Source organism: Zootermopsis nevadensis, unplaced genomic scaffold (genome assembly GCF_977971745.1).
Source record: "Zootermopsis nevadensis isolate Lab colony 2312 unplaced genomic scaffold, Znev_1.0 Znev_ptg000017l, whole genome shotgun sequence".
NCBI lineage: Eukaryota > Metazoa > Arthropoda > Insecta > Blattodea > Termopsidae > Zootermopsis > Zootermopsis nevadensis.
Genome location: NW_028259149.1, coordinates 9,737,012 through 9,764,157, shown reverse-complemented (window position 1 = coordinate 9,764,157; position 27,146 = coordinate 9,737,012). Strand labels below are relative to the sequence as shown.

Below are 27,146 nucleotides of genomic sequence, written 5' to 3'. Positions count from 1 at the left end.
TTCAAAGAAGGAAAACAACTGAATGATCATTGCACAAGTGAAGCCTTGAAACTGTGTAAATACTTTTCTCAAAGCTCATTTATTTTCTGAACGATTTATCTGGTATTGTTTGTATGGCTTCAGTCACTGTTCTCTTTACATGTCTCATAAAGGAGTAAATAAATAATGGGTCTAGTTAGTGACATACGAGTAGTTTCTTTTATGTTACATCCCATTCCTGCAGCCACGAGCAGTCTTTCTCTCTGTTCTTGTCCATTGCCAGAATCAAACTCTCAGAGAACACTGTCCCGTTACCAACAAATAATCACCAGTCACCTGCACACCAACAGCTGCTTCCAAAATTTTTAATCATTATCCACGGCTTGGCCAAGAGACATATAAAGGAGTATAATTTGTTTTGTAGTCAGATGGTCTTATCACTGGATCTCTGGTTTCAAACATTCAGCAGTAACACTTAGTTAATACATGTAAACTAGACACCCTACCCCAGAAATGGTATCAGTTCACCACACAGTCAAAGCAAAACTCAGTTATGCCAACCAACCATACCACCAATAAGAACACAGACCAAAAACTTGTAGTTTTATAGAGTTTTTAGTAAAAAGATAAAATCTGGAAACCTAACTTGAATCGTTAACTGTATGTATGAAAGTAATGTCATCACACCTTGGTTCAGATGGTTAATTGAACTTACCTATGCTTCAAATGCTCTGAACTAAATCAGTAACTTGTTTCTACTGTTTTAATTTTAGCATGCAATATGACATCCCATTTTCACTGTGGCAACAACACTTCCTGTCTTCCGCTCAAGAAGAAATGCAATGGTATTATAGACTGTTGGGATGGTTCTGATGAGCTCAACTGCACCTCTGGTATGAGAGATCAATAGAAATTGTACTGCATATTGTTCAGTCAGGTTTAGCAATTATCAAACAAATATTTTCTGTGGCCACATTTGGATCACTGTAGCTGTACAAGTGACATTTGGTTTGTGATTGGCTTATAAATATGTATAAATTTTTCTTTCTTTCATAACTATAACATTAACCATATAAAACACATTCCTCTGCCTGTCGGACAGTATGTCGGGATTTGCTAAAAGCTTCATTATCCAGTCCATCATTTTAAGCCAGATTTCTTTCTTTTATATCAACTCAGTTGCTAGATGTCAGTCTTGTGAACATTGTTATATTCTTTTGTCTTGATTTTGGCTCTTTAATGTAAAAATGCAACTGTATTGCAAATTTGAATGCAAATAGTGATTTCTGGTAACAATAATCCTCTGATTCAGAATGAGACAAAATTTATATAGTGGCTCTGGCAGGGAAGATGTTACTAAGAACAGTAAATTCATGAGGCCTGTTCATAGAGATTAAAGTGCAGATATTGACTGTCTCTATTCAGAAATTTATCAAATGTTGGTAATGTGTTCAAACATTGATTTCAATTGAAAATTGCCTGTAATTTCTTCCTATGACCTTGCAGAGAAATTAATTAAAATTCTCTCGGGCGATGTTTAGTTAATTAAAATCTATTCTAGCTGGAAGTTTGAAAATCATACAGGTACAAATTTACTAGTACTTTTATTTAGAATGGGGCATTTGAAGGAAAGTAGAAGCACATGTTGTGTAAATGAATAGAACTGAACTATCAGAACACACATAATGTGTTAACACTTTTTCATATGTACCAGCATGTCCTACTACAAACCAGTTCACCTGCAATGATGGTCAGTGTATTCCACATGCTCAGTTCTGTGATGGGATCTCAGACTGTGAGGACAAGTCAGATGAACCGTTTGGCTGTGGAGGAGAATGTAAAAGTCATGAATGGAAGTGTGGGTAAGTCTGGCTTGTTATTACTTTGGTAAGAAAGGGCATGTCTTACTCTTCAGGCATTCTGGTGTTGACAGGGAACATTGTAGCAGGTAGTTCATACATTGGAACATTGATGTTTCTTTCAGTTTCAAATATAGACAAATGTTTTCTGCTGACTGAAAAGTATTCCATGATGATTTTTCTGGCATAGTAGTTGAGACATGATCAGAAAATTAAAACATTCTCCATTAAATGGATTTATGTTATTCATGTTTACAGAAATGGTCGCTGTATTAAGAAACAAGCTGTATGTGATGGGACTGACAACTGTGGAGACATGTCTGATGAAAAGAACTGTCCACGCAGTTGGAGATAATTAATTGGTGTGGTCCATTAGTTTGCTGCTGGCACTGAAGTACAACTGAAAATATTGCAGAAAATGGCTCAAGTATTACCGGAACTGGGAAGTCAGAATGTGTGCCAGAAGTACTCTCATTCTTGTTTTTCTTAATTCTTATATTTAGTTACCATAACTGCATTTATATTTCAAATTTCGCGTTCAGGAAATTCTTTATGTTGAAATGTCACTACTCAGAGATATAAAATAAGCAAAGAAACAAACTATTAGCACTATAAATGACACTAGTGCCAAACGGGTTTCGACCTCAAGAGGTCATCATGATTTGTTTTTTAAACCATTTTTGATTATGAATTAATTCCCTGTTGCCACTGATCATGACCTCTTGTGGTTGAAATGCATTTGGCACTAGTGCCATTTATAGTGTTAATAGTTTGTTTGTTTGCTTATTTTATAATCTAATACACCACATGGTATGCAAAGTTTTAAGATTACTCAGAGATGTTCGAATGTATTTAAATAAGATGATCCAAAGGAAAACACAAGAAGTCACTTTTCTGCTTTCTATTCAAAATATAGCTATTTTTTTTATTTTTAGTGTACTCTAAATATTGTAATTGTGAAATATATTTATATTTTACCTTCAAAGAAGGAATATACCACACTGCTTGAATATATTATCTGTTAATACATTATTAATTAAAAATATATATTTTTCTGGTAAATGTTTGATACATCTCAAAATTACTTATTCATTGCGATGTGCACCTAATCTGCCACCATTACATGAATTTTTATATATTTAAATTGTAACCATACCATTATTAAACATATGAGATGTGGTTAGTCCATAAGGCGGGTTTAAGTACATTTACTGACTTCATTACATAGCTTCATTGTGTACCAAAGACCATACTGATCGACAGCAGTATCCCAGGGTAACGCGTCTTCCACAAGGAATAGCCTGACCAGTAAGTCTCTGTGGAATGTGGTAGAATACGCAAAAAAACTGGAGCCCTGTCAGCACTCTATCTAAATTGGTTACCAAATAATAATCAGCAGTTAGTGATGTCATGTACGAGCAGATCACAACTCTTCTTTTTATTGCAGTGAGCTTCATAATTTTTATTGGCTACATAACTTTTGCATTTTCATTGTAAACCACCAATCCAATCAGAATGTTCCATTAATTTCATGTCCTTCTGGCACACAATACTCATACATTATTTCCTGAAGATGACAAAACTGCATGAATAACAATGCTTTCATGCAATTTAAAGAGTTCTGCCTTAGCTCAGGTGGTTAGTCACTGATTTCTTACCGAGGCCCAGATTCACACCCATGGCAGTCCATGTGGTGGAAAAAGTGGGACTAGGACAGATTTTCCCGTCAGTATCTTTCCATTGCTGCTTCATGTCCATTCATGTGTCATCTGGAGGCTGTATTAGACGTCACAGTTCCATAGAGACATATTTCCCCCCTGTACAGCAGTAATAATACAAATTTAAGAGAACATGGAGAGACAATATATGTACAAGTATAACTGAACTGTCCATTTTTTCATGTAGGGAAGGATTTAGGGCACTTGCATGTCAGAAGCTATTTGCATGTTTTCATGTAACTAACAACTAAATTATGTTCTGTGTTGTGCGCATGCATTTTACATCATAACATTTTTGTTAGCACCCTCTATGAAGAAGGATGAACTTTGCAACCTCAATGTTGCATCATAGCAGTTGGCACTCCTGCTTTGTATTTCACAGGTCCTTGCAGTCCCACAGCATCAGTGTTTAAATCACCTGTTCCTGTATGAAAAAGGTTAATATTGTAGTTTCATGGTATACAATGCTGCAAAACTATTTCACATTCATATAGGGAAAAACAGTTCCTTGATTTCTTACCTTCAGTTTATTCTAATCAAATTATTTACAAAATTGAAATGAAAAAACTGACATAATTACAATGAAAGAAATAGGTTGGGAAAAAGTGCAGTACATATTTAAGTGACAGTACTTGTGTTACAACCACAGAACTCACACGATAAATGCTCCTGACTTTTTGTCCTTTCCTATTAATTATAATCCAGGTGCAACTGCCCAAGTAACATTGTCACTTCTTGTCACTTTTAATGTCAACACCAGCATCCACAATCTCATCTTGAACTTCAATGGCAGCACCCACAGTCTCATCTCGAACTTCAATAGAAGCATCCACAGTGTCATCTCGAACTTCAATGGCAGCATCCACAGTCTCATCTCGAACTTCAATGGCAGCATCTACAGACTCACCTTCAACTTCAACATCAGCATCCACATTTCCATCACCAACTTCAATTCCAACATCTACACTGTCATCCACTTCTTTCATATCTACATCAAGTATGTCTTCCTGAGATTTTGATGTTTTCTTGTTCTTTTTCTTTTTACTTTCAAACTTTTTAAATTTCCCATCCTTTGACCACATGCATTTCATTGTGATTTTGAATTCTGCCATTTGATGCCCAAGTAATTTCTGCAAAGAACCACACATGGTAAAATTATATAAAAAACACTACTTTGTCCTGATGAACTTCTGTGTTTATAAATGTACCCTGAACCATTCATTCCAAGCATATGACATGCATTTAAACTGTTTCATGTTTACAAGCTTAATATAATGCAACCTCATCTTGACATTAAGAGAAAAATAATTAATATTCCTGCATAAGAAAATTAACCGTGTATGGCACAGTAGATTAAAATCAATGTTTGTTTTTTCTTACTAGTATTCTGGCCTGTTCTGGTTTAAGTGCCTGATCAGCTTTACAGACAGTAAACTCTGAAAGCATTGTGACCACACCCCTCTGCAGGCTCGTAGGCATTCCAAGCTGACGAAGATGTGGCTCTATAGAATGTGGAAACTGGGGGAGGGGACCAGCAGGCAACGTCACAGTATCTGTAGCAACATTTCCAGCCCTAGCAAAGTCACTTTCACTGTAGTCTTGAAACCAACTGAAACATAAGCCAATATAAATGTCTTACTGCCCAGAACTTGTACCACAAATGGATTAAGAGTGTAGAACATTCTGCATTCTTTATATAAAGTGCAGAAAATTAATGCATTATGGGGATGATGTTTATTGTGCCCATATGTCTGCAAATAATGAACAGAATTTGGTATTTGGAGGGGCAGTTTCTACAAAGAAGTTAAGCTAATTTACTTTTAGTTCATGCAGTCCAATAACTCCAGTAGTCGAGTACTAAGTTATCTATTACTGACTTGGTAGCTTGGTACATCAACACAGTCACACTCAAAAATAATACTTCTGTTATTAATGTCTTCCAGTGCATTTTCTTCTTCTTCTTATTATTATTAAATACAATGCCTTCATAGTCTCCTGGTTAGAAACAGGATAATACTCACTCAAGAACTTCTTCAGGTTCTTTGTTTGTGAAGAGTAAACCACATTGACCAATCAGATGTTTTGTCACCTTATGCAGTTTATCCTGAGCTTCCGTCTCCTTTGTCTTACCAAGACCTAAAGCCATAACTTTATTTTTACCAAAGAAAAATCTGCAAAGATATTGAAAAATAAGTTAACTGTATAACTTAATAAATATAATATTAACTATATCACAGCCCTTCTTGAAATTAACACTTGTTCAGCTGATCAAGAAATTCCCATCCTCCATGGAACCCAAAGGTTCATTAGCATTGGTACAACCTGACACTGAACTTTGTCCTGAGCCAGCTGAATCCAGAATCCTATTTTAGTATTATCCTCCCAAGTCATTATGACTCCCACCCACTTTGGGTTTTCTGATTAAAATTTCCTTGACATCACCCAAAGATACAAAGTTCCACATCTGTATAAAATGCCAAGTTCTGTCCAGGACTGATAAACTGCAACCAGCCACACATTAGCTCCAACATATTTTTACAATCAATTATCCACACCCTTGCTATTTGCAAATAATAATTAGTAAGCTTTGTATTAACAGCTTCATAACAAGTATGGTATAGTAACACATTTACATCTAAGAAGTTTTGATTCAGTTATAACATTACCAACAGATTCTTGTAAAAGTACTAGTAAAGTTAAAAAATATAGTTTCTCATGTGAAGATATACTTTCACAGTCTTCCTCTATGTCTTAATTAAACTACAGGTCTGAATCAGGTTTGTTATTGTAAATTAATCCTTCAATGCCAGCCACAGAAAGCCATGTTGACTATCTTGCTCATCATATGTGTCCAACATCAGTAAGAGATTCTGAACTATGCAGCATATCACTTAACACAGTCCTGCTGCTACTCAGGAAGTTTGATATAGCTTCATAGATAAGGCCATGCTTTTCCTTCCAGTATATTTATGCGCCCACTTCAATCTTTTTTTGTGTTGTTCTTATTATTAATTCAAAATAGTTATGAATGAAGAAAAATTTACAAGCTTCATCCAGCCATGAGTCTGTTGTTTATAAACTCTTATTCCAGGTAAACATAGAGCCACATAGTCAAAACAAAGCACTGCTCTTGGTATAGGAATGGAGGTCTGTATTTTATGCTTCTAAATGTGCTTCATGTTCACCTGGAGCAACACCTTATTAGTCAGTCTTTTGTATCTCAAAATGTTTTAGCTGCCATCTCAAGGTCTTCTATAATATCATAAGATACGATATTCTGCTACTCGGACAGCCATATTGGAACACTGAGAGAAACCTGTCCCAATGCCAAAGTGTCCATCACAAACACCACATTGACTGTCATGGCCATGAACCCATGCCTCCATGGTAGTAAGACAAGTGACTAACTGGCAGAGCCATAGCATAACCATAAAAGCATCATGATGATGGCAACTGATAACAGCAATAAGTGAAAAGTAGAACTCACAGAAATTTGATGAAGTTGTGAGGTGTACTTATGAGTCCTACAAGCAATAATATGCTTCAAGAACTTAATTTATAATTTAAATTTACATACGTGCCTGACATGTCCAGATATCTAGAAAACTTTGGACATCACTTTACATAGAACATAATAACTAACTAGATGGCTTACCGAACCCAAAGGTTCATCACCGAATTAACCAAAGCCCTCCACCAGACCGTGTCCTGGGCCAACAAAATCCAGTCTCCTTCAACTATCTCCCATAGATCCAGCCTGATATTATCCTCCCATCTATGTCTAGGTCTCCCCAGTGGTCTCTTCCCCTCAGGCTTCCCAACCAATACCCGGTGCACACTTCTTTTCCATAGAACATAATTCTAAAAACACAGGTCGTTGTGATTCTAAAAACAATCACAACGACCTGTAACTCACAAAGGCTAAAAATAAATTAAAATGCATACCTACTGTGCCTCCACTCTGTACGGAGGTCTTTCAGTTTTGAGTTCCTCATGTTCTGAACAGAAAATACGAAGATTCTCTTGTAGTCCTGAACACATCTTCGAATGTCATCAACCAAATGCTGTTTAAAACCCAATCCTTTCTTCTTTGTTTTTGTTAACGATACTGAAACACATTAATCAGTAAATATTAGCTGAAGTACCATACTAAACAAAGATTAGGTGTTCACTAATCAATACGTCTTACATTACAATACATACGTTTCTTGTCACGCTTCGACTTAGGCATGGCTTTTCAACGGACAGTATTTCTTATACTTTACTATGTTGCAATCGTCAAAACACGTGCAATTCTATAGGAACAATCAGGTCCTCCATTTATTTTAGTTGATGTTGGTAATGCTTGGGAATTCGATTCTGAAACAGTGTAGCCAATGCTTAATATAATATATCCCTTATCGTTGGCACGGGATATTAGCGATTTATTCTAACCTGAAAGTTGTAGATACTATTCTGAATAACTGAAAAGGATATGTACTCTGCACATTGAAGTAGGGCGATAATGGATAAAAAAATAAACGTAAGCTTATTAGAAAAAAGTGAGATTTTTGACATGTCCCTGTGTGTTTGCCAAATTAGCAATTTGCATTTTATACTTTTGGTACGAATGCCATGCCAATTCTGTGTTTGCCCAATATCATCAATTATATCTATGTGAAGTTTTACACATTATTGGATCTTGTAATTATTTATGGTGGTTTATCACTCAAAAAATTCTCATCTTATATTCAGATCACCTTTTATATCAGAATGTAAAATAAATGCAAAACTCCCCGGTAAAATATTGCTGATTGATCAGCACTTCTTTCTGAACAAACCTCACGTCATACAACATAAAACCCAATTACATATTCATTAAGTAAACTATTTCACTGTTTCTAATGTATAAATTAAACATAGATTTGATTTTTACTATATATTATTGAACAATTATTTACCTAAATATTATCATTTCTGATAATATAATGATTGGTTTAGTACTTCCAAATCCGCTGGTGTAGCCCCCTCTTTCGAGCCGAGGAATCTGTCGGGAACTGGAAGATTGTTATAGTGTGTAGATATTTGTGATCGTAGTTCCAAGGGCTTAGTTCCTACGTTATTTTTATAAATCGTAAGTAAAAAACAGAAATGCATGACAGAATAGTTTTATTTACTTTGGTGTAACTAATAGTGATAGAGTGGCTGTGAAAAAGAAAGCTTGGCACGGGTTGCTTTTAGTGTGACGCATTGAAGGAGTGCCCTATGCAGAATCGCCATTTTGTCAAATTACCGGCTAAAAAATAGCAACATTTTATACTGACGTGGTAAATATTTCTTTATTTGTATATTCATACCAAATAATAGTTTCGTAACCGAATTGTGAAGGTGATAGAAGATGACTTGTTGAAGGTGCAAGTTTTATTATGTTTCACGTGATGTTGAATCGACCTTCGTTTGTTTATAAATCTTTGCTTCGTTGCTGTTAGAGGTTAAGAATTATATGAAATTGTTTTAATTCAAATAATGTTTGGCTGTAAGTAACAAAACTGCTTTTGTGTCGTGCAGCTTACCGTACTGTTGGAATCTGTTCAGAATGAAATAACGAGTTTGATAATTATGCAAGGATGTCTGCATGTACAGGAATTTATTTTGTGTTTGCATTTGGTATCGTATATCGTTTAATATGTTGCTAACATGAATTAACCTTTCGTACAGACTGTGGTGTTGTGTCTGATTATGCAGTGGTTACTTTTAGTAGAAAAAGCCGCGAAAATGGTTTCCAAAGTTTTATTGTGAGCAATGCCTGCCATTGGGAAAATGAACAAATTGCGGATTACTGTATCTTTGGAAGTTTTGGTAATTGTCGTAATTGGCCGATTTGGATAGGAAGCATACATACTTAAGTATCTTGTTGAAAGTTTTGAGTCATGGCACTCAGCTTGCTGTTTTTGTGACATCTAGTTGAAATGGTTGAGATGCATATTACATACATTGAACTATGATCACAATGTGTGCAAGTTTTGTGTTTATCTCACAACTTGGCCCAGCAGGCTTTGAAAGACTTTTTAAGTATATGGTTAAATTGTTGGTGATTTTGAAAATGAGGATGCCCTTGCCTTTGTCATTCAATGTTGGCAGCACAAAACTTACACTTAATTTTAATTGAACCTAAACTGTTATATGTAGCAGGAGTAAGTGAATTGAATGGAATGACTTACATAACCGGGGAATACAATATTTAACACAGGAGAATAATATTGGCATCTGAGTCATTTGTTATTTAAGGCTTAATGGTTGTCACAGCTGAGGAAGAGTCTGTGATAATGGAGTGGATGGGAAATTTTTGGAAGATATATGTGCCTTAGTATAATCTTATATTTGTGTACAAGGACACCAATGAGGAGAGATTATCAGACTTCTGTCAAGGATTTCAATAAAGATTGAATTGGTGGAAAGTAGATACCTTTGGCTCAGAAATATATGCTTTAAAAGTTTTCCCTGTTATCCAGAATTACTTTTTGTCCCAAAATTCACACTAAACTTTGCTTGTATGAACAGTTGTGGGACACATTAGTACAGGAAGTGTGTGGTGAACATTTACATGCATTATAGGATCATTTAGAAGCCTGCTAATAGAAAACACAAAGAAACTACAGCAATGAAATGTTGTAGAAAGGAAATGTGGCGGAAGACGGTACTATTATGTAAATAGTCATTTTCTACCTACCTAATCTTGTCCACGGTAATGTTGATAAGTGGTACTTGTGCACACTGTGCATGTTTATCGTCCTCAGCATATGCCATCTTAACTTGTGTTGTACCATATCATTTACAGAGGGAGTTTTTGTTTTGTATGTGAAAGCTTTCTTGTGTTATGAGAAAAGCGAATACTGTTTCAGTTGTATGAGGACTTATACCAAGGTATTTGTAGTTTTTATAATTTACCACTTGTAGCACAGTGTCTTTGGCAGCATCTTCCCTCCCTTTCTTAATATCATAATTTCTGTCTTTCTGATGTAACATAAATAGTATGTGTGGAACTGTTTGACCTTTGCAAATGGTGTCATTGATGATGGAGTTATCTTAGGTTATTGACCTATGAGTGGGCTGAGTGATATGTGGATCCTCCTTGATTGGGTGGATGAGGTGTCTGGCAACCATCTGACTGGGGATTCCCCCATTAATTTTGAAGGTCACTTTTGTGCTCAGAAACGCATGTTGGTCTTCATGAAAGTGTCTAATTGTTGTCCAATGTTCACCACCATTGAAATATATAAACACATTTTGGTAAAACTCCTAGTATAAAATGTCATAAATATATATTCCATGATTCTTGAGTTATTTCTTGTGGACAGACAGACATTAGGAAGCTAGTAGTTGCATTTTTGCAGCTTTGTTTTCAACTTGCTTATGAAGAAATGGCAGCTCTTTCCAGGACCTTCTGAAAATAAGATCAGGTTAAGAGCAAGTATATATATCTTGTTCTTAGAACATTATTCCATTTCTTCAGGGTGTGAATAAGATGCTTCCATGACCTGCCAAGGGAGAACCCACATTCCCTGTTCTTGTGAGGCTGGAGCTTGAATAGTAGCTTCCCTGGTAATCATGTCCAAACACCTGGATTTCTTGGCCAGAATATGGTGACCTTTTGCAGGATGTGATGACCCAGATTGATGCCATATTCAGCCACAGCTGACTTACCTGGATGGTAGGCGCAAATATTATGCCATATGGATCTGGTGTGTTTGACCATCATAAAGTCTTAAAACTTGAGATTTATAATCATACAAAATTTATGTTGTTCCATACTGCATTACGTTTTTTCCCCCATAGAGCACATAATCTAGTCCCGTGCCTTTGAGTAATGTTTATTTCTACAAGCATCTTTCACATTGTCTAGTATCAGTTTTATTAATCCTTTGAAGCCGAAGCTCGCCCAAATAATTAATACTTGTGTGTTCAGTCCATACTGCAAAGAAAACAACTCTTTGCTGTTATGTACATCCTGTAGTTTATGCTGTTTAAGGAAGTAATCCCTGTTCACATTGAGAATCATGAAAACCATTAATACAAAATGATGAGTTATTGATTACTGAAGCAGGTGGGGCACATAGCTACCATTAAGTTTTAGTTTGAGTGGCTCCCGTAAGGTACATGGCTGCTGCACCCGTACTAGCAAATTTGGAGGTTTGTGTTTTTTTCTCCTTAATGAACAAAACATGGTTTTAGTACTAAAGTAAGGACGGGTGCATTCCCTTCGAAGAGAAAGAAATTTTCCTTATTTTGCGCAATTCACGTGACTATTTCAGGTGTATTTTTCCTGGTATATGCGCCGTGAGCTTGTTGATTTGTTACGTCGTTTACAGGATTGGATAGAATACGTAACATTGTGTGCGTATTATCCTTTATCTTTAAATGTGGACATTGCGCGTGTCCGTTGTTTGTCACTACGGGCCGGTAGATTGCAATCGATGGCTACCAGTTTCGAGTGTGCGTAGTGTGACGCCGTGGGCACCACCCCTAGACTTTCAACCCCTTCGTGCTCTTGCCCGTACTCCGCATCCTTGTAACTGCAGCTTCCCTTTGCTGAGACGAAAGATGGACCAACCCACTGCAGATGTCGGTAAAAATCCAGACACGTCAATTTATTTTTTCGTTGTCTTATCTGTTGAGGTTTGTTTTATAGGTGGCTTAGTACTTGCATCTAAAATGCGTTTGGAATTGAAGCACATAGCTTTTAATGTTCCTTCTCCATTGAGTGAGACTATGAAGCTGTCGCCGTAGACGTGCATGTTTTACGAAATACAGTACTGGGCCAAATGAAATATGCCAAGAATTATAAATCTTGAACGTCATAATGGTTTAATTACCGTGGCCTGTACCCGTATTGCTCGTAACGTGCTGTAGGCTAGATGTGTTATAAATGGGCGTGGTCTACTCTGATATTTTGTGGTCTATCTCAGAATAAATCTCTCAGAAATCTTTATGTTCTTCATCCAAATGACGCTGGAACTACCAGTTCTAGCTTAATTTTGATTAAGATTGTCGTCATTGTTTCGACGACGTACTATTCGCGCAATGTCGGGAGGAAGAAAGTAATATATAGGTGCTTACGAATTGTAGAGGAATGTTAAGTCCTGTGTTAGTTGGCGTATGCCCTTTACATTTCCAGGTTGTTCTCGATTTGATAACGGGAACAAAAGTTAGAATACAGCGGTTGAACTAGATACAGTTTTTCATTTTGGTAATATGAAAAATTCGGCGTGTATGTAGTGGGTACTGCAGTGATATTTGTTTTTCCAACTCCAGGGGATTTTATGACCCTGCTTACACCCCTACGCGTTCTTAAAATTTTGTTTGGTGTTGTGAACACAGTTTTAAACCTTGGGCTCCATAAAATGTGAAGTAACTTAATTAAGAATATGTCGGTCTGCTATTGCAGAAAACATTCCCAGTACCCTGAATGAATTGACAAGATTTTCAATATACTTTGCGTGAGTTGCAAGCTAGCTGGTGATAGTGCGAAACTTTGAGGTTATGTGTGACGAATTTGGTTTTGTGAAAACCTGTACTAGTAAACAAAAATGAATTACCCATTTTTTAAATCGTTGACGTACAGTTTTTCTACCCGCCTGTGCAATTCTGTATCGGACATTTTTGTTTCGACGAATACAGATTTATTGACTTGAAAATCATTTTATCAAGAACAGGTGCGACGGTGTGGATTGGATTCGTCTGGCCGAACATTGGTGCCACTGGTGGTCTGTTGTGCAGACTACTGAAATTTCAGGATTCGTGAAAGGTGGGGAGCCAACGATGAGTGCCTGGGTATAAAATATGTGGGAAGGAGTTGATGTGATCTCGTTGGCGCAACACGCTGCCTGCTGTAAGCGTGCATTCAGTCGGATTGCAGCTAATTAGTAAATAAACTAAATGTTCGTATTAAGAGGAAACCCGTATACGCACAAAAGACTAGCACAGCGTAGCGTTGCCATGCGACGTGCAGCCAAAGTTGGGTTTGAAGTTTCCATTACCTTAATTAAGTGAACAGTTCCGTAATTCGCAACCAACGCCATTAGCCACTGCGTAAAGTGCATTAACAAAATTGTTCATACGTTTGTGATTCACGTTTTTCCTTATCAGCCATGCATTTGCTTATCAGTTGGCTTTTCAGACACATTTGCAGATCATTTTAACAACTTTATGGAGTCACTGGCTACGGAGTAGCGCAATTCCGTCACTTGTGTTATTGTGTTGAGGGAACTTGCTGTATTTATCTTAACGATAGACATGTTGAATTCTGCCTTTGCATGGGTAGACTCGGGACAACGGCGTGGTGTCGGAACTGAATTTGGTCTTCACAGATGCGAAGAGAACAGCTGGCTGTCGATTTCTGGCGAAGTCGATAGGTACTCAAAATAGGATAATAGAGGGTCTGGTTAAATGAGCATAACCAGATGGGAGACTAAGAAAGCCTAACTTCTGCCCTCAGAACTGAAAGGGAATGCCCACCTATGGTAGTCATTGTGCATGTGCCAGACGCGAGGTGAAGTCTGCATTCACAAAGCATGACGCACATATTTCTGAAGACTCGCAGGAGGTATTGATAATTAGCGTAGTTACCTGGCTAAGAAAGTGGTCGGTCACATGCCGTATGCATTCTGCGAAGAAAATTAAGATACCGTCTTTACTGGAACTCAAACGCAGGACGTGTTCGGTGTTGTGGCCTTCGTTCCTGTAATTTTCCCAGCGAAACAAAAAAAAATTGACCGGGCTCTTATCGTGTTTGCTTTTTGAGCTACAGAAAACAATCGGGACTCGAACCAAGGACAGTTTTCTTCTTACCTCTCATTCTAGTTTCAACAACTAAGCACACTGAGTTTCGGGCAAATTGGTTTGTCCCTACGTAGGATTTGATCTCGCGGCGGGGAGTATGAAGACTGTTTAAGCTATAAGCTTGCGTGCGTACATACGTACTGTTTCAGTTTTAAATGTAGGTAAGACTCCTGAAATTATTACTGTACTCCAGAAAAATAAATTGTTGCATAAAGATATCGCACTCCATAAGTTTTAAGACTCACTTCTGGAGTTAGAAGTCACGGTTTCTTCGATTGCAATGTGAAGGAAGCTTCTCGGCTTTCTCCTCCATTTCATTTGCTGTGGTTTTTTCGTGACGTTATATAGAACAGAAACTCGTAAGATTCCTGAGTGAGGATTTAGGTTCAGTGCTTCTAAACGAAGTAATATCTACTAGTTTGTCGTGTGATTGCATCAAATTGTGTTCGAATCGCACGTTCTGGCTGGCGAAGAAGAAGTGCTAATCACTCGGCCTCGACCTTTCCAATAAATGACACCTATTTCGTCTGTTGGAAATGGGGGATGTTTGAAGTGTTTGCTGTGTGGTTGGTACTAATTGTTTTTCTTACGCGTGTGTTGGCAGAGCTTGGGAGGGGTCCGACGTGCTTCTGGTGGGCGATCGATCCGTGGAAGCTCGGTCTGGGTTGGTTCACACTTTTCGTTCCCCGGGAGTGTCACGTCTGGTCCGCGCCTGTCTGTCTGCTTGCTTGCTCTTACAGCATCGTACTGAACGGAACTGGGGAACAAATGTTTGCCCTTTTAATGTAGTGTCTTCTAAGGCGAGAGAAAATACGTTTTCAATGGTTTTGTGTATGATTTGTTAGTGTAATGTGTTAGGCAAAGAGCTGTTCCCGGATTTTGGTGATTGTGTGAAAAAAAACATTTTTATCGAAACAGGAGATCGAGAGACTTTGGTTCTTGTTGTAAGTGTTTATAAATTCCTACACCTGTGTTTCTAAGGGCCAAGTTCAGTATCTTACTTAGTTTTATTCAGGATATCGCCGTGCGTGGTGACGTTGTGGGAGACTAATTTCCAATTAAGGAACCAATGCCGTGCACTCCCTCATTATTGGTGCTATACTGGTACAGTTCACGTGACCCTGGTCTAGTTTACCGTGAAGCCCCACCCAATCCGTCATCGTCTCGTAGCAGTACTTTAAACAGCTTTATTAATAATTTTGGTGTTCGTGGGAAGGTATTTTAAACGACGGTTCGGTAAAAATAGGAATACGGACCACCATCGTTTTGAAATTCATGCCTGCTATGCGTTCTGCAGTGCATTGTGGATTATTAATCAGCCAGTGAAAATGAAATGTATCAATTTAAATTTGTATTGGTAGATATTTTAGTAGAATTAAGCATTTGTTTTTTTACGTGTTTTTCACTTCGAAGTGTGTTAGGCGTACTTGAATTTACAATAGTATAATAATTCCACTTGTAAGTAAATTGCATTAAATTTATTGGTGGTTTAAGATTCGTAGTCACGATCTATATTTGGTTTTGATATTGGTTTCCTTTCTTATCTGGATAAACTAAGCCTCGTGGTGACCCACTGCTGTTTTTCTAGACTGAGAGATGCACTGCCTGACATATTTTGGTCGAAATTCGTCATCAGGAATTAATTATTAAACTTTCTCTTTGTTTCCAGTAAACCACACACAAAACCCACCATACACAAATGTCTGTTGACAAGGAAGAATTGGTTCAGAGGGCAAAGCTTGCCGAGCAGGCAGAGCGTTATGATGACATGGCTGCAGCGATGAAGGCTGTTACAGAAACAGGAGTGGAACTTTCCAACGAGGAGAGAAACCTTTTGTCTGTGGCATACAAAAATGTTGTTGGTGCCCGACGATCCTCCTGGAGGGTTATCTCATCGATCGAGCAAAAGACAGAAGGCTCAGAGAGAAAGCAACAGATGGCCAAAGAATACAGAGAAAAGGTGGAAAAAGAATTGAGGGAGATCTGTTACGATGTTTTGGTGAGTACTTGTCTGGTTTTTCTTTTTGACCTAGACGTATCATGTTATGCGATTTATTGAACCACGCCAAGTCTTTTAAGACGGCATTTCATACCTGTGAGTTTATCATCATCATCATCATCATCATCATCAAATGAGGTTTCAGTTTGGTGGCCCAAGTCTTGTAGATGGAAGTACTTGTGCAGAGTTATGTCCTTGGTGGGGGGGGGAACATTTTGCTAATTACGTATTTTGGTTGATGTCCCCATAATATACAAAAAATTCTAATAAATTCTGTTTGTATGGCCAACTGTCAGGTTGTTAATTGATCATGGGTTGTTCCGCTGTGGAGGCAACAAGAACCTCTGAAGCGTCTGTAAACTTACACCAGACTACACTGCACAGCAACCCGGAAGACGGCCATTTTGAGACACCGGCGTGAAAACCTCAAATCTTACCTAATTTTTATGTGTGATCACGGTTTAAAGCTGCAACATTTAGCTTGGCTTCGCCGTGTCCGTCCGTCCATCCATCCATCCATCCATCGTTCCTCTTAGGCCTTGAGAACCGCAGAATGGGTTTTTATTAAATTTGATGTTGGGCGAATTTGAGTTTAAGTCAGATAGGACAATGGCGAGAACTTCACTTATGTCTGAGAGTGAGTTACTTGTTGGGGAATCCCTACCAGCAGGACAACCACCCTGAAAGTGAGGGGTTTCCTTCGTGATGCAATCATCACTCATGTGGACAGACCCCAGACACCCCGCCCAAGTACGGGTCATTGATCCTCGGAAAACCTGACATCTGGCGTTAATAGCGAGGGCCAAAGTTGTCTGTGCGCTCATTTTCTAACCTGTCTGAATTTAGCATTATTGTTGTTGTGTATGTCTACGTATTGGCTGTGTTATTTTTTTGAAACTTTCTTTACCTAGAGTAGCTTGTACGGAATATGCTGACATCTGTTTACACAGGAAGGCGTCTGGTGTCTTGATTGGAGTGTTAGAAGTATTAGAGTAATTCTTTTCCCTTAAATGGGGTGTTGTGTATGATTTATGGTTCCGAGTTCCGATCCGTACGAAGAGAAAAGACGTGCTACAATAAAATCATTTTCAGACAAACGCTTTGCGGTCTACCTTTACTTACTCCGGATATAAACCCCGCGGTTTCTGAAAATGCCCCTTTGACACGTAACTAAGCGTATTCCCTTCGTGGTCTTGGGCCAACCATCATGAGTGATTTTATTCACCCCTCCAGGCAAATTGTGGGAGAACACATTAAATGAGCCTGAGACAGCATCTTCCGTACCCTTCCCAAATATTCCATCATTCGACACCGTATAATCCGAGCTGCAGGCAGCGTCGTCCAGTAAAGTAGGCCAAAAATAAATAGCAGGTGATGTCTTTCAGCGTATTTAACACTTCCTTCTCCCAGGATACCGGACAAATACACGGAAATGGGCGGAGTGTATGTGCGGCAAAGTTTTATCGTCCCGGCGGCGCTGTGTGAAGATAACGCCTATTGTAAGGTGGTGTAGGTAGAATTTTCGGTTACGCATGTAAAAACACGTCCGCCGTCATTCCTCAAGATGTGACAGGCGGGAAGGTGTACTTATTTGTGGAATACGTGCTTTCCTAGTGCGTTTTATTTATTTATAGCCTTGTAACTACGCTTTTTCAGTAGCTCTGACCATATAGCGTAGAAAGAGAGGATGATAGTGAATAATGAGATGGAAAGAATGTGGAAGGAAGAGGTCGTGACGTAATTCAACGTACTATCCCGGATTTTGCCTGAGGATCCAGTAGCGTTTTCGCATCTCAGCAGTTGGTTGTTCTGAAAATTGCCGTGTTTTTATGCCCGAATTTTTTACGGCTGGTCTTTTACCGAGCCTTCGCTCTTTTCTCATATTTATATGAGAGGGCTGTGAACATGGTTATTAAAATGGTGTAGTTGAAGTCGGACGTTAACGTCAGGTGTGATTTCTACCGGTTGCTTTGAGTTTATTTTCAAAATTCCGAACAACTTAGGTAACCCACCTTTCATTAAACTGCTGTGTTCAAAAGAGCCATACACTGGGCCCTATTCTGAGCCTGTTTAATCCGGTCCGCAAGACCCGGTCGCCCTATTTCATAAATATCCAGTTTAATGTATTTATATCTGTGCATGTCTTGCAAGTGATCGCTTCAGTTCGGGTTTTCCAAAAACATTTTTTTACCTTTTTAATTATGCTACATGCCTCGCCTAACCCATCCCCTAATTTTAATTAAAGTGTGAAGTCATAGGCTAATTCTACGTATATGCTGACATGCAAGTGTCGTAACTCAAGCCGAAAAGCGAAGAAAGCCTATCTTTCGATTCTTTTGAAAACGTAAGTGACCGGCAGCGTACATTTCAGGCTCCAAGGAAAAGTGCTGGCAATTTTCAGAAGGAACTGCGCTATTTCAGCTCAGAGTTTAACACGGGCGTTGTCCTTCGTGTTCAGCGTTGATGAACCCTGAATTACTTCGTGCGGGGACTAGGCATTTGGTGTTGGAACAGAGCAAGTAAAGTGTTAGATAATGTAAAGATGACTGATGACGCGATGACCTTGTTTTATTAGGATGTGGTGGGTGTTTTATTTCGTGTACTCTCCCCTGGCCCCGCCCCCTCCTCTACTGTGGTCACGTGACATGTGACGCACATTGGTTCACGTCGTTTATAAAATGTTTATCGGAACGTAGGAAACAAGGATGCAAAATATTTCTGCTGTTGGTGCTTTCGGAACCAAGTCGGAGTTCCGTGTGCCTTATGCCTCAACCCACTGGAAAATACTCGACGTATGCAGATTTTTTCATTTAATAACTTTGGTTTTGCTCTTTGGATTCATTTCATTTTCAGAATTGCCTTATATAAGGCTGTATTTTACAGTTTAAATATTATGTGCTTTTCGTGTTTCGTCCCGTTTTATATGCGAGTCCATATCGTAGCCTTGAATGTATTTGTTCAAGCCAACTTACGCGCATTAATTCGGTTGATTCGCGGACAAGTGTTGCCTGCTGCTCAAACATTCTCATTTGGGACCAAATTACGCAAGCATCCTGTCATGCTAATGATTCGTGTCCTTATGGTGTGTTCGTGCTATACCATTTTACGCAAGTTTTATTCATGGACTTCAGCTGTGTGCTTTCAACAAAGGAATTTCTGTGTATGAATCAGTTGACGCACATTAAATGTTATTCCATTACCGCGAAACGTAAATAGGCCGCCCAAAAATTTGGAGTTAAGAATTGTCGATTACACCGTCTTAGAGCGTCGTAGTCGAGTGGTTTGTAATTTTGTTTCGTGCTCTTAAGGTCGCCGTTTCAAATATTTTCCCGGAGACCGGCCAACGTGGTCGGTTTTTTTTAAGGTTTCCTTAGGTCTTACTGTCAGATTCCGCGTACCTTAACATGGACGAAGTTCGTTGTTCTACGTCCTTTCCGGTTAATTTTTCAGTAATCCAGTCAATATGCGATATGAAAACGTAATTAGTTGAAAGAGTCGTCAATAAACTAGGGATAAATAACGCTGTGAGTATGCGAGGTAACATTTCACAGACGTTTTTACCGCATTGTCCATTGGCACCAGGACACGAAGGTTCAGCTGTGCTTACTAAACTGAAGCTCGCTGTTTCCCTAGCATTTTACGTCGTGCCTTGTTTTCATAACAGTTTTGTTTTTCTGTCAAAGTACGAGACCTCATTTTACATCTGCGCAATAATAACTGACACAGGTGTCCCAAAAAGATGTATATACTCAAATTTAGTGAATGAAATCGACATTTTAATAAATAAACCATTATACACGTCAGCATTGGCTAATCTGGTGTGGGTGTTCGAAATGACCACCGTTAACTTCGTGGCACAATTGACAGCGGTGAGCAGCTGACTGACAAAGAGTCCATCGATGTTGCTTCTTTGTGTACATCTTTTTGGGACATTCCTTATTTTGTTGGCTGTTTTTCTTTTCGTTTTTCAGACCTTTATTCGTGAATGCCACCTTCATCAGCAGTCTTGAAGCAAAATCATGGTTCATTGCTTAGAAAAGGCAAATTTCATTCTCCCATATTCATAAAACTTATGATCGGTACAAATTATAAATAATTCCTCGTTGATTTGCGTTGCTTGAATGATTTTTGACGGTCATTTATTGTAGTTGAATCATCGCCAGTGATGAAAGAACCCAACCCAAGATTAGCAAGTCCCTGACATCACCAGTTGGGAATAAGTTCGTCTAGCTGCAGTTGAAAGGAGAGGTTATTGTGTATTTGGCGAAGTTTCAAAGATGAGGGAGTTCTACAGGTCTGCCAACGTAGATGTAACATTTAGTAATTTCTTTTTTGGTTATAAGCGCTTGTCGTATATCATGTGTTCACAAGGTCGTGGTTAGTAAGTAGGTTTCTGTGATGTTCTTCAACACGAAGCCTTTGTTTGATGAGATGCTTAGTAAGAAATTCAGTGTAATATTTTTCTTGCACTTTGAACTATCGCTGTAGCGCACATTCTCGCCCGTCCACGTCTGTCCGTCGCGTCTTTCATCACATTGTTGCATGACGTTCCTTGGTTCCCCGTCCAAGGACAACACCCGTGATTTGGCGTAAAGAACGCCTTTGGAATATCAGCTTACTCCAAAGAGTACATAAGCCCAATGTTGTTTTTAAATGAGATGTATTCGATTTCAACATCGAGATTTATGACTGTTTGACCATCTCGTGTTCTTTGAGAATACGTGCATATTATTTGTTATGTCGATACAACGGAGATTATTTACGTAACCCGGTACAGTTCATATTGTTTTTTGTAAACGATGCATTTTCAGCACCAGATGTTTAAAGCAAAGTTGCTCGAATAAGATGAGAACAGTATTGTGAGTGGTGAGTGGGTTCACGGATTTAGACCAGGACATTGAGTAATTAACGGAGTGATTCAGAAGCTGATTGCGCTCATCTAGTCAAATTCGCCTCCCGTTGTTGAACCTGAAGATTATTACCGTGTTCACAAGTTCCCACCACCAGTCCGCCCTATGATCGAGATTCCAGCTGTACGTAGGTCATGTAATGTAGCATTGCCTTATACTTGTCGCGGTGACGCCCTTGCGTTTTTTGTGGTAGTTTGAAGTGGTCGACACAGTTTGCGATCTGCCGTATGACGTAAGAAAAGTACAGGTGCTTTCGTGTAGTCTTCGGTGTTAAATAGTGTTACATATGCTCCATTATCGCATTAATTTGTAAAAGTTTAATATCCCATTAAGTTGCTGCTCGTGTTTTAAGTCTGCGTTGTTATGAATCAAGGACAGTATCTATATTGGACTTTGGCACACACACGTTTTCCTTCTGATGAATGATCTTATGGCCTTTTGGAGTAAATATATCTCGCAAAGGGGTTATCCCACGAAGAGATGTGAATTGAAGTCTGCATTCCGACGGAGTCATCGTCGTCATTATCTTGGCAGGGGTTCCGTTAAGAAATGATGGTCAGTCAGTTGCGACTAGGTTAGGGGCTGGACGATCGGCTTTTGATTCCCGGCTTGAGCGGAGATTTTTTGCAGGCCTATCCACCTTTCTGTGCCGGGGTAGGGGCTCTTTCCCAGGGTAAAACGTCTGTTAATTTCAGTCCATAGCCACACCCCTGTTTCTTTCATATCCATTTTAATATTACCGGTAAATGTGTACTTGGTCGATTTTTGCGTACTGTCGCCTCCAATGCCAGTTATTTGCGATGTACCCACTATTCGACGCCATGCAGTCTCTACTGTTGAGAAAACGTCGCTAAATCAAAGCCTGTCAGCGCAGACTATTTTATTTCCATCAGTGAACTTCCGTGATGATTGTGCTCCCTGGTGAGCCGTGTGTGTTGAGATCCGGCGAAACGTGAGTGATTTGATGTGTAGCAAAACCTCGGCCAACCAGGTTCATAAAGCTTGCCGAGGTTGCAGGAAATCGATGAACACGAACTACTCCGAAAGGTTATTGCCTTTGTCCTTCCAATCTCATTGACCCAGCATGTAAGTTCGAGTGTCCGTGCAGAAACCAGAACACTTGTCTATGAGTAAATGTTATCGACCATTGACCACGGTCGTCATATCGAAGCCCGGTGCAGGTAGTCGTGCAGTAAGTGCGGTTACGCTGAACAAAGGAAGCTATAAAATAACAAAGCACTCGCGCAGAGAAACAGTTTATTCATTTGTGTGTTTATTTGAGTTCCTTTCACGCGATATGAAAGTTAATTCTCGGTTTCTATGACAACGTACGTTAAAGAATTGAAAGAGTGGTCCAACGGAGTACGCGTTTCCAAATGCGTTATTAGCGATTTTACGTGGTTCATCAGTCCCGTTGATATTCTGCAGATCTGTTCAGAACAGGCCTGTCGGATTGTGTTGTTATTTCTTTTGTAGTTCGTTAAATATTTATCTTACGCAGAAAGTTGTGTATCGTAATGAGATCGGTGTGTTGTTGAATAGCGTTTTTAGAACATTGGTGTATTTGTTTTGAGCCTCGTGTTGTGTATGTATTACGTTTGACCGATACGAATCGTAAGAGCTCCGTCGACGCCGTTGGAATTGAAATAGCCTACTTTGTTACGAACTGCGAACGCTGAATCGGACGGAAGTCGCTCCTGTATTATATTCGGGTCGGCCCAGGCGTAAGTTCTCTTTAGAAAACTCGCTGTAACAGGGCTGAGCTGCGAAGCAGATGGAAAGCTGTGAACATTTCAAGCCTGATTAAGGCAAACGTGGTAAAATTTATATATTTGGGCCGATGTTAAATCGGAATTGCATTCATGCAGAAATTGGTGATTTTCTACCATGCATTTCATAACCTTTTTTTCTCGTCGGTCGTCCAAAAACGTAAAGGTCAAAACTAATTGTATCTGTGAAATGTAGTCCGTTACGGTAAGGGAAGAACACAGATTGGGTTTTGATTCAATATGGATGAAGTGCCAGGAGGCTGGAGAATATTGCGTATTGAGCTCCATGATCTGTGCTCTTTACCGAATATTATTTGGGTAATCGATGAAATCAGTATGAAATTTTGGTTGGGAAGTCTGAAGGGAGGAGGCCACTCGGAAGAAGGTTAAGTAAAGTAAAGCGTCCCGCTACACGCCTATGTAGGCGCTTGGAGGGAGTGGAGGTATAGCTCCTACTCTTGACCTCGGCACCAGGTGGTGGAGTGGTCGGCATCACGCCCCGGCCGGCTTTACCCTTGGGAAAGGACCCCGGTACCCATTGGACAGGAGGCTGGGTGGACCCGGTCTGGACGCAGAGGCTAGACGAAGGGGATCGGACCCCAATCGCCCAACCCGTAGCTAGTGAACTGACTGAAATATTAAAGGGTGCCTTCGTAAAATAGAGATTGAGCTTTGTGTTGGGTTCATCTCGCTCAGTTTATCAGAGAACGGTTTCCTTTTTTCACTGGAGTTTCTTTAGAAAGAAATTAAGCTAGCCAATTTGTAATTTAGGGGGTGTTGAAATTCTGTTGTTTCAAAATTGTTGGAATGCCGTGGTAAATAGGTTCGTAGTAATGACTGTCTCTCCAAAATAAAATAATCCGTGTCATTAATATTTAACTGAGGTTGTTTCTTTAGCTTGCAATCAGTTGGCTGTTGGTAGGGGTAACGACAGAATTGTGTGTGTTACATTTTCGCGTGCTTGAACGCAAGTCAGCGTTTCACGGCCTTTACTTTTTTCGTGTTGTCAGCTTTCTCTTGGTGCTGTTTTGTGTGGAATTGCCAGATGACGTTACAATATGAGTAAGTTCGGGTGAGTCATCTCGGTTGCAATTGACTCACTGTAAAGAATTGTGTGCATACGTACTCATGGCTTTCTTAATATAAATACAGAATTCCGGTTTCTTGGGCCATCGGTTAATAGGGGACAATCTTGAAGAACATAACTTTTTAACTCTTTACGTGGAACTTCGCATAATTGGGCCAGAGTGTTCTACTCCCGACGTATCCCAATTAACCGAGTTTGAGATCCCACTACTTCTACTGATCGCGCTGAACCTACCTCATCTTATTCCGAGGTATTTTATACATATAAGTATGTTTGCCATTTTACATACACTTCAATGGCCTTGGTGTTTATTTATTGCTGATGAAAATATTGTGTGTGTACAATTAGTTTAATTAGTTTTTATATGAAATGCGTGTCCCTACATTTCTGCCGAGCCGGTGGCGTATGATTTATCGTAGTGGCTTGTATTAAAAGGGGTTCAGGTTCGATTCCAACCGTATCAAAATGTTTGAATTTGTACGATTTTCTTGACGTGTGTGAAAGTTTCAGCCGCAATAAAGGGAATTTATACTTGAGTGCAAGTTTTTGCGCTGGACCCATGGGCTCAATGCCACATTGACATTGAATGATTGGGAAGAAAAGTCAGTGTAGTGTCTCGACTGTGGATTGGATGACTGGAGGTCTGTCCCCGGCTGGGGCAGAGAATTTTTTTTCAAGCCTCTGCGGCCAGACCAACTTTGGGGCCCACCCAATTCGTGCCGGGGGTTAAGTTGGACCAGGGAGTGGAGCTGACAACTTACTTCCATCTGGTACCGTGGTTAGACAGCTTGCAATCAGTTTTAAATATTGCCGTTAAATAATGTTCAGGACAAGTGGTTGGCGCCGTCGGAGTTGCGGATGGGGGTAGTACGACATGACGGATAAGTCAAACCGCTTGCCGCTTTGACCCACTTTTCTCGTCGCTACAGCACAGTTTTCTTTGATCGGATTTTGGGCACGATAAACACGTCCAGTGGAATGTACATAAGAATCTGTGAAGTGGAAGTTTGAGCACATCGGTGGCTATTTTAAGCCGTTATTTTCGTACAAATGCGAGATTATTAGTTTACGAATGGGCGAGTTCCGTTTCTTGGAATTTATATTCACTGACTCGTTCAGATGTTTCAAACATTTAGGTCGTGTTAATAAGTCAATTGGAAACACGTACGTTTATTTGAAACTTTTTTCGGCATAATGTGTTTGACTGCAGTCAAACAAAATAGATTTGTCATTGAGGAATGCATTACGCGCGTAGGTGGTACTCTGTTGTACGTGCAGAGGCCATCATCACATACGTGGTCATTGCATTGAGTTTTCCTTGTTTGCAGGGTCTCTTAGACAAATACCTGATCCCCAAAGCGAGTAATGCCGAAAGCAAAGTATTCTATTTGAAGATGAAGGGAGATTACTACAGGTATCTTGCGGAAGTTGCAACGGGGGAGACCAGAAATAGTAAGTATTTGTCTGTTCCTTAATACTTGTTATGTGATTACTTGGTGTTTATTCCACACATGTTACGCTCTTATCTTAAGCCGGTTCCTACTTTAATTACCAGTAATTAGAATGTTTATAAATTGATTGCATGTATAGGAAAATACAGGGTGATTCAAAAGTCAGTCGAGGCCTTTGAAAGTAAGAAAGTCTGATAATATACCGCTGAAATAATCGTACTTTGCTATTCTCCTACTAGCCTAATTTTGTTTTTTTTATTGATGTACTATGATTACATTAGCAATCTTACAAACGAATTATTTCAGCGGCATGTTATCAGACTTCCCTACCTTCAGTGGCCTCGACTGATTAAGGATAACTTCGGAGGACATGGATTCCTATTCGAAAGTTGTTCTCTCTGATTCCCTATATGCGCTCTTTCAGCTTGGCCCTAACCTTTTGAATCATCCTGTATAGTGAGTACTTCTTAGGGCGATTTATTTTTGTTAGGGGATTGTATGGTCCGATTTCGAATGACTGGAGGGTAGAGGGGCTCGTGATAAAATTCACATTGGCCAACATACACTAGATATGCCAGTTAAAATAAAAATGTTATTAATATTTCCGATTCGGAGTCGTTCTGACCCGACTTTTCGTAAATATGTTGTATTAGTAACCACATGTCACGGTGGTGTAGCGGTTATAACGCTGGCCTTGTAATCCTGGGGTTGCGGGTTCGATTCCCGGCGGTGCCCGAATTTATAACTTGTATTGGGCAAGGCCGTGGTCTAGGCAACACGGAGTTTTCCTCCGGGGCTTCCCCGGTTTCTCCGTGGCATCCCAACAATTACTCCATTCACACACAGAAGAAGGCAACGGCAAACCACTTCTGGATCATCTGCAAAGAACGTGTATGAACAGGTCCCAGTCCGAGAAAAGGATGGAAGGATCCTGTTCATATGGACCTGTCGTCAGACAGAACACTAAATAAAATAATAAGTAACCACATAATTTGAATTTTTTTCAACATCTGGGTCTTTTCGTATATTTTGTTTTTCTTACTGCAGTTTTGTACCGTGTACAAGAACGAAAAGATAAAGGAGAATTTGTATTATTAATCGTTTCTTAATATTAATAGCGGCATGTTTTTTCTCATCCCTTTTCTAGGCCGTAGTCATCATTGACATCGTTAGTGATTATGGCAGGTTCACCCAGTGTTACTATGTTTAGCTTCAGGTGTAATAGTGTTTGAGTATTCTGTTAGTATTGCGGTAGATACGTGTCTTGTACTTGTATTATGAATTCCAGTCGCGACTGCCAGCTGTTGCAGGAGGGCCACGTGAGGAAAAAATGATCGCTCCGCTCTCCTGCCTCTGCGTTGTACAATGCAGCAAAGTCGGTCTTCGGTTTACGAAGATTCGCGTTTACGAAATGTTGCTTACATGAATTTTTGTCTTTGGTTTACGTAGTATATGCATTTGTTTCCCTAATACCCGCAAACTATTGACTTGTGCGAAACGTACGGTATAGTCTCGGTTACTCCAAATTTATGGGATGATCGGCGTTATAGAACATT

The 27,146-nt window shown here is 39.4% G+C and overlaps 3 protein-coding genes across 9 annotated transcripts in view; 2 read left to right on the top strand and 1 right to left on the bottom strand.

The window, feature by feature from the left end:
* The window catches only part of LOC110833985 (uncharacterized), a 32,209-nt gene extending 29,309 nt beyond the window's left edge, over window positions 1–2,900 (top strand). For all 3 annotated transcript variants that reach the window (XM_087350357.1, XM_087350355.1, XM_087350356.1), the window contains 3 exons: window positions 753–872; window positions 1,694–1,841; window positions 2,097–2,900. In XM_087350357.1, the coding sequence (XP_087206483.1) occupies window positions 753–872; window positions 1,694–1,841; window positions 2,097–2,193 (365 nt within the window). In that variant the 3' untranslated portion in view covers window positions 2,194–2,900. The remainder of the gene's footprint in view (window positions 1–752; window positions 873–1,693; window positions 1,842–2,096) is intronic.
* Window positions 1,568–7,915, bottom strand: RpLP0-like (ribosomal protein LP0-like). Of its 2 annotated transcripts, XR_002544433.2 has the most exons (6): window positions 7,760–7,915; window positions 7,502–7,664; window positions 5,578–5,727; window positions 4,937–5,165; window positions 4,213–4,686; window positions 1,568–3,980 (listed from the first exon to the last, which is right to left on the bottom strand). XR_002544433.2 is itself a non-coding variant. In XM_022072601.1 (5 exons), exons 1-5 carry the CDS (start codon window positions 7,785–7,787, stop codon window positions 4,285–4,287), a joined length of 972 nt encoding a protein of 323 aa, XP_021928293.1. In that variant the 5' UTR covers window positions 7,788–7,915; the 3' UTR covers window positions 4,065–4,284. The 2 variants fall into 2 exon arrangements, 1 of the variants encoding a protein (XP_021928293.1); XM_022072601.1 differs by lacking the exon at window positions 1,568–3,980 and having other exon boundaries at window positions 4,065–4,686.
* Window positions 7,916–8,509: 594 nt separating this feature from the next.
* 14-3-3zeta (tyrosine 3-monooxygenase/tryptophan 5-monooxygenase activation protein zeta) overlaps window positions 8,510–27,146 on the top strand; it is a 28,013-nt gene continuing 9,376 nt past the window's right edge. The window contains exons 1-3 of one of the 4 annotated variants that reach the window (XM_022072605.2): window positions 8,510–8,669; window positions 16,044–16,373; window positions 25,468–25,591. In XM_022072605.2, coding sequence (XP_021928297.1) covers window positions 16,074–16,373; window positions 25,468–25,591 — 424 coding nt within the window. In that variant the 5' untranslated portion in view covers window positions 8,510–8,669; window positions 16,044–16,073. Of the gene's footprint in view, window positions 8,670–8,843; window positions 8,863–15,046; window positions 15,319–16,043; window positions 16,374–25,467; window positions 25,592–27,146 lie in introns of those variants that run through there. The other 3 variants (XM_022072602.2, XM_022072604.2, XM_022072603.2) reach the window with 3 other exon arrangements.

Bases quoted from the DNA above. Each gene is read 5' to 3' on its own strand.
- RpLP0-like (XM_022072601.1), bottom strand. From the start codon at position 7,787: ATGCCTAAGTCGAAGCGTGACAAGAAAC. The intron at 7,665-7,759 runs GTATGTATTGTA...AATGTGTTTCAG, and splicing joins GTCGAAGCGTGACAAGAAAC to TATCGTTAACAAAAACAAAG. The intron at 4,687-4,936 runs GTAAGAAAAAAC...GGTTCTTTGCAG, and splicing joins CAGAACAGGCCAGAATACTA to AAATTACTTGGGCATCAAAT.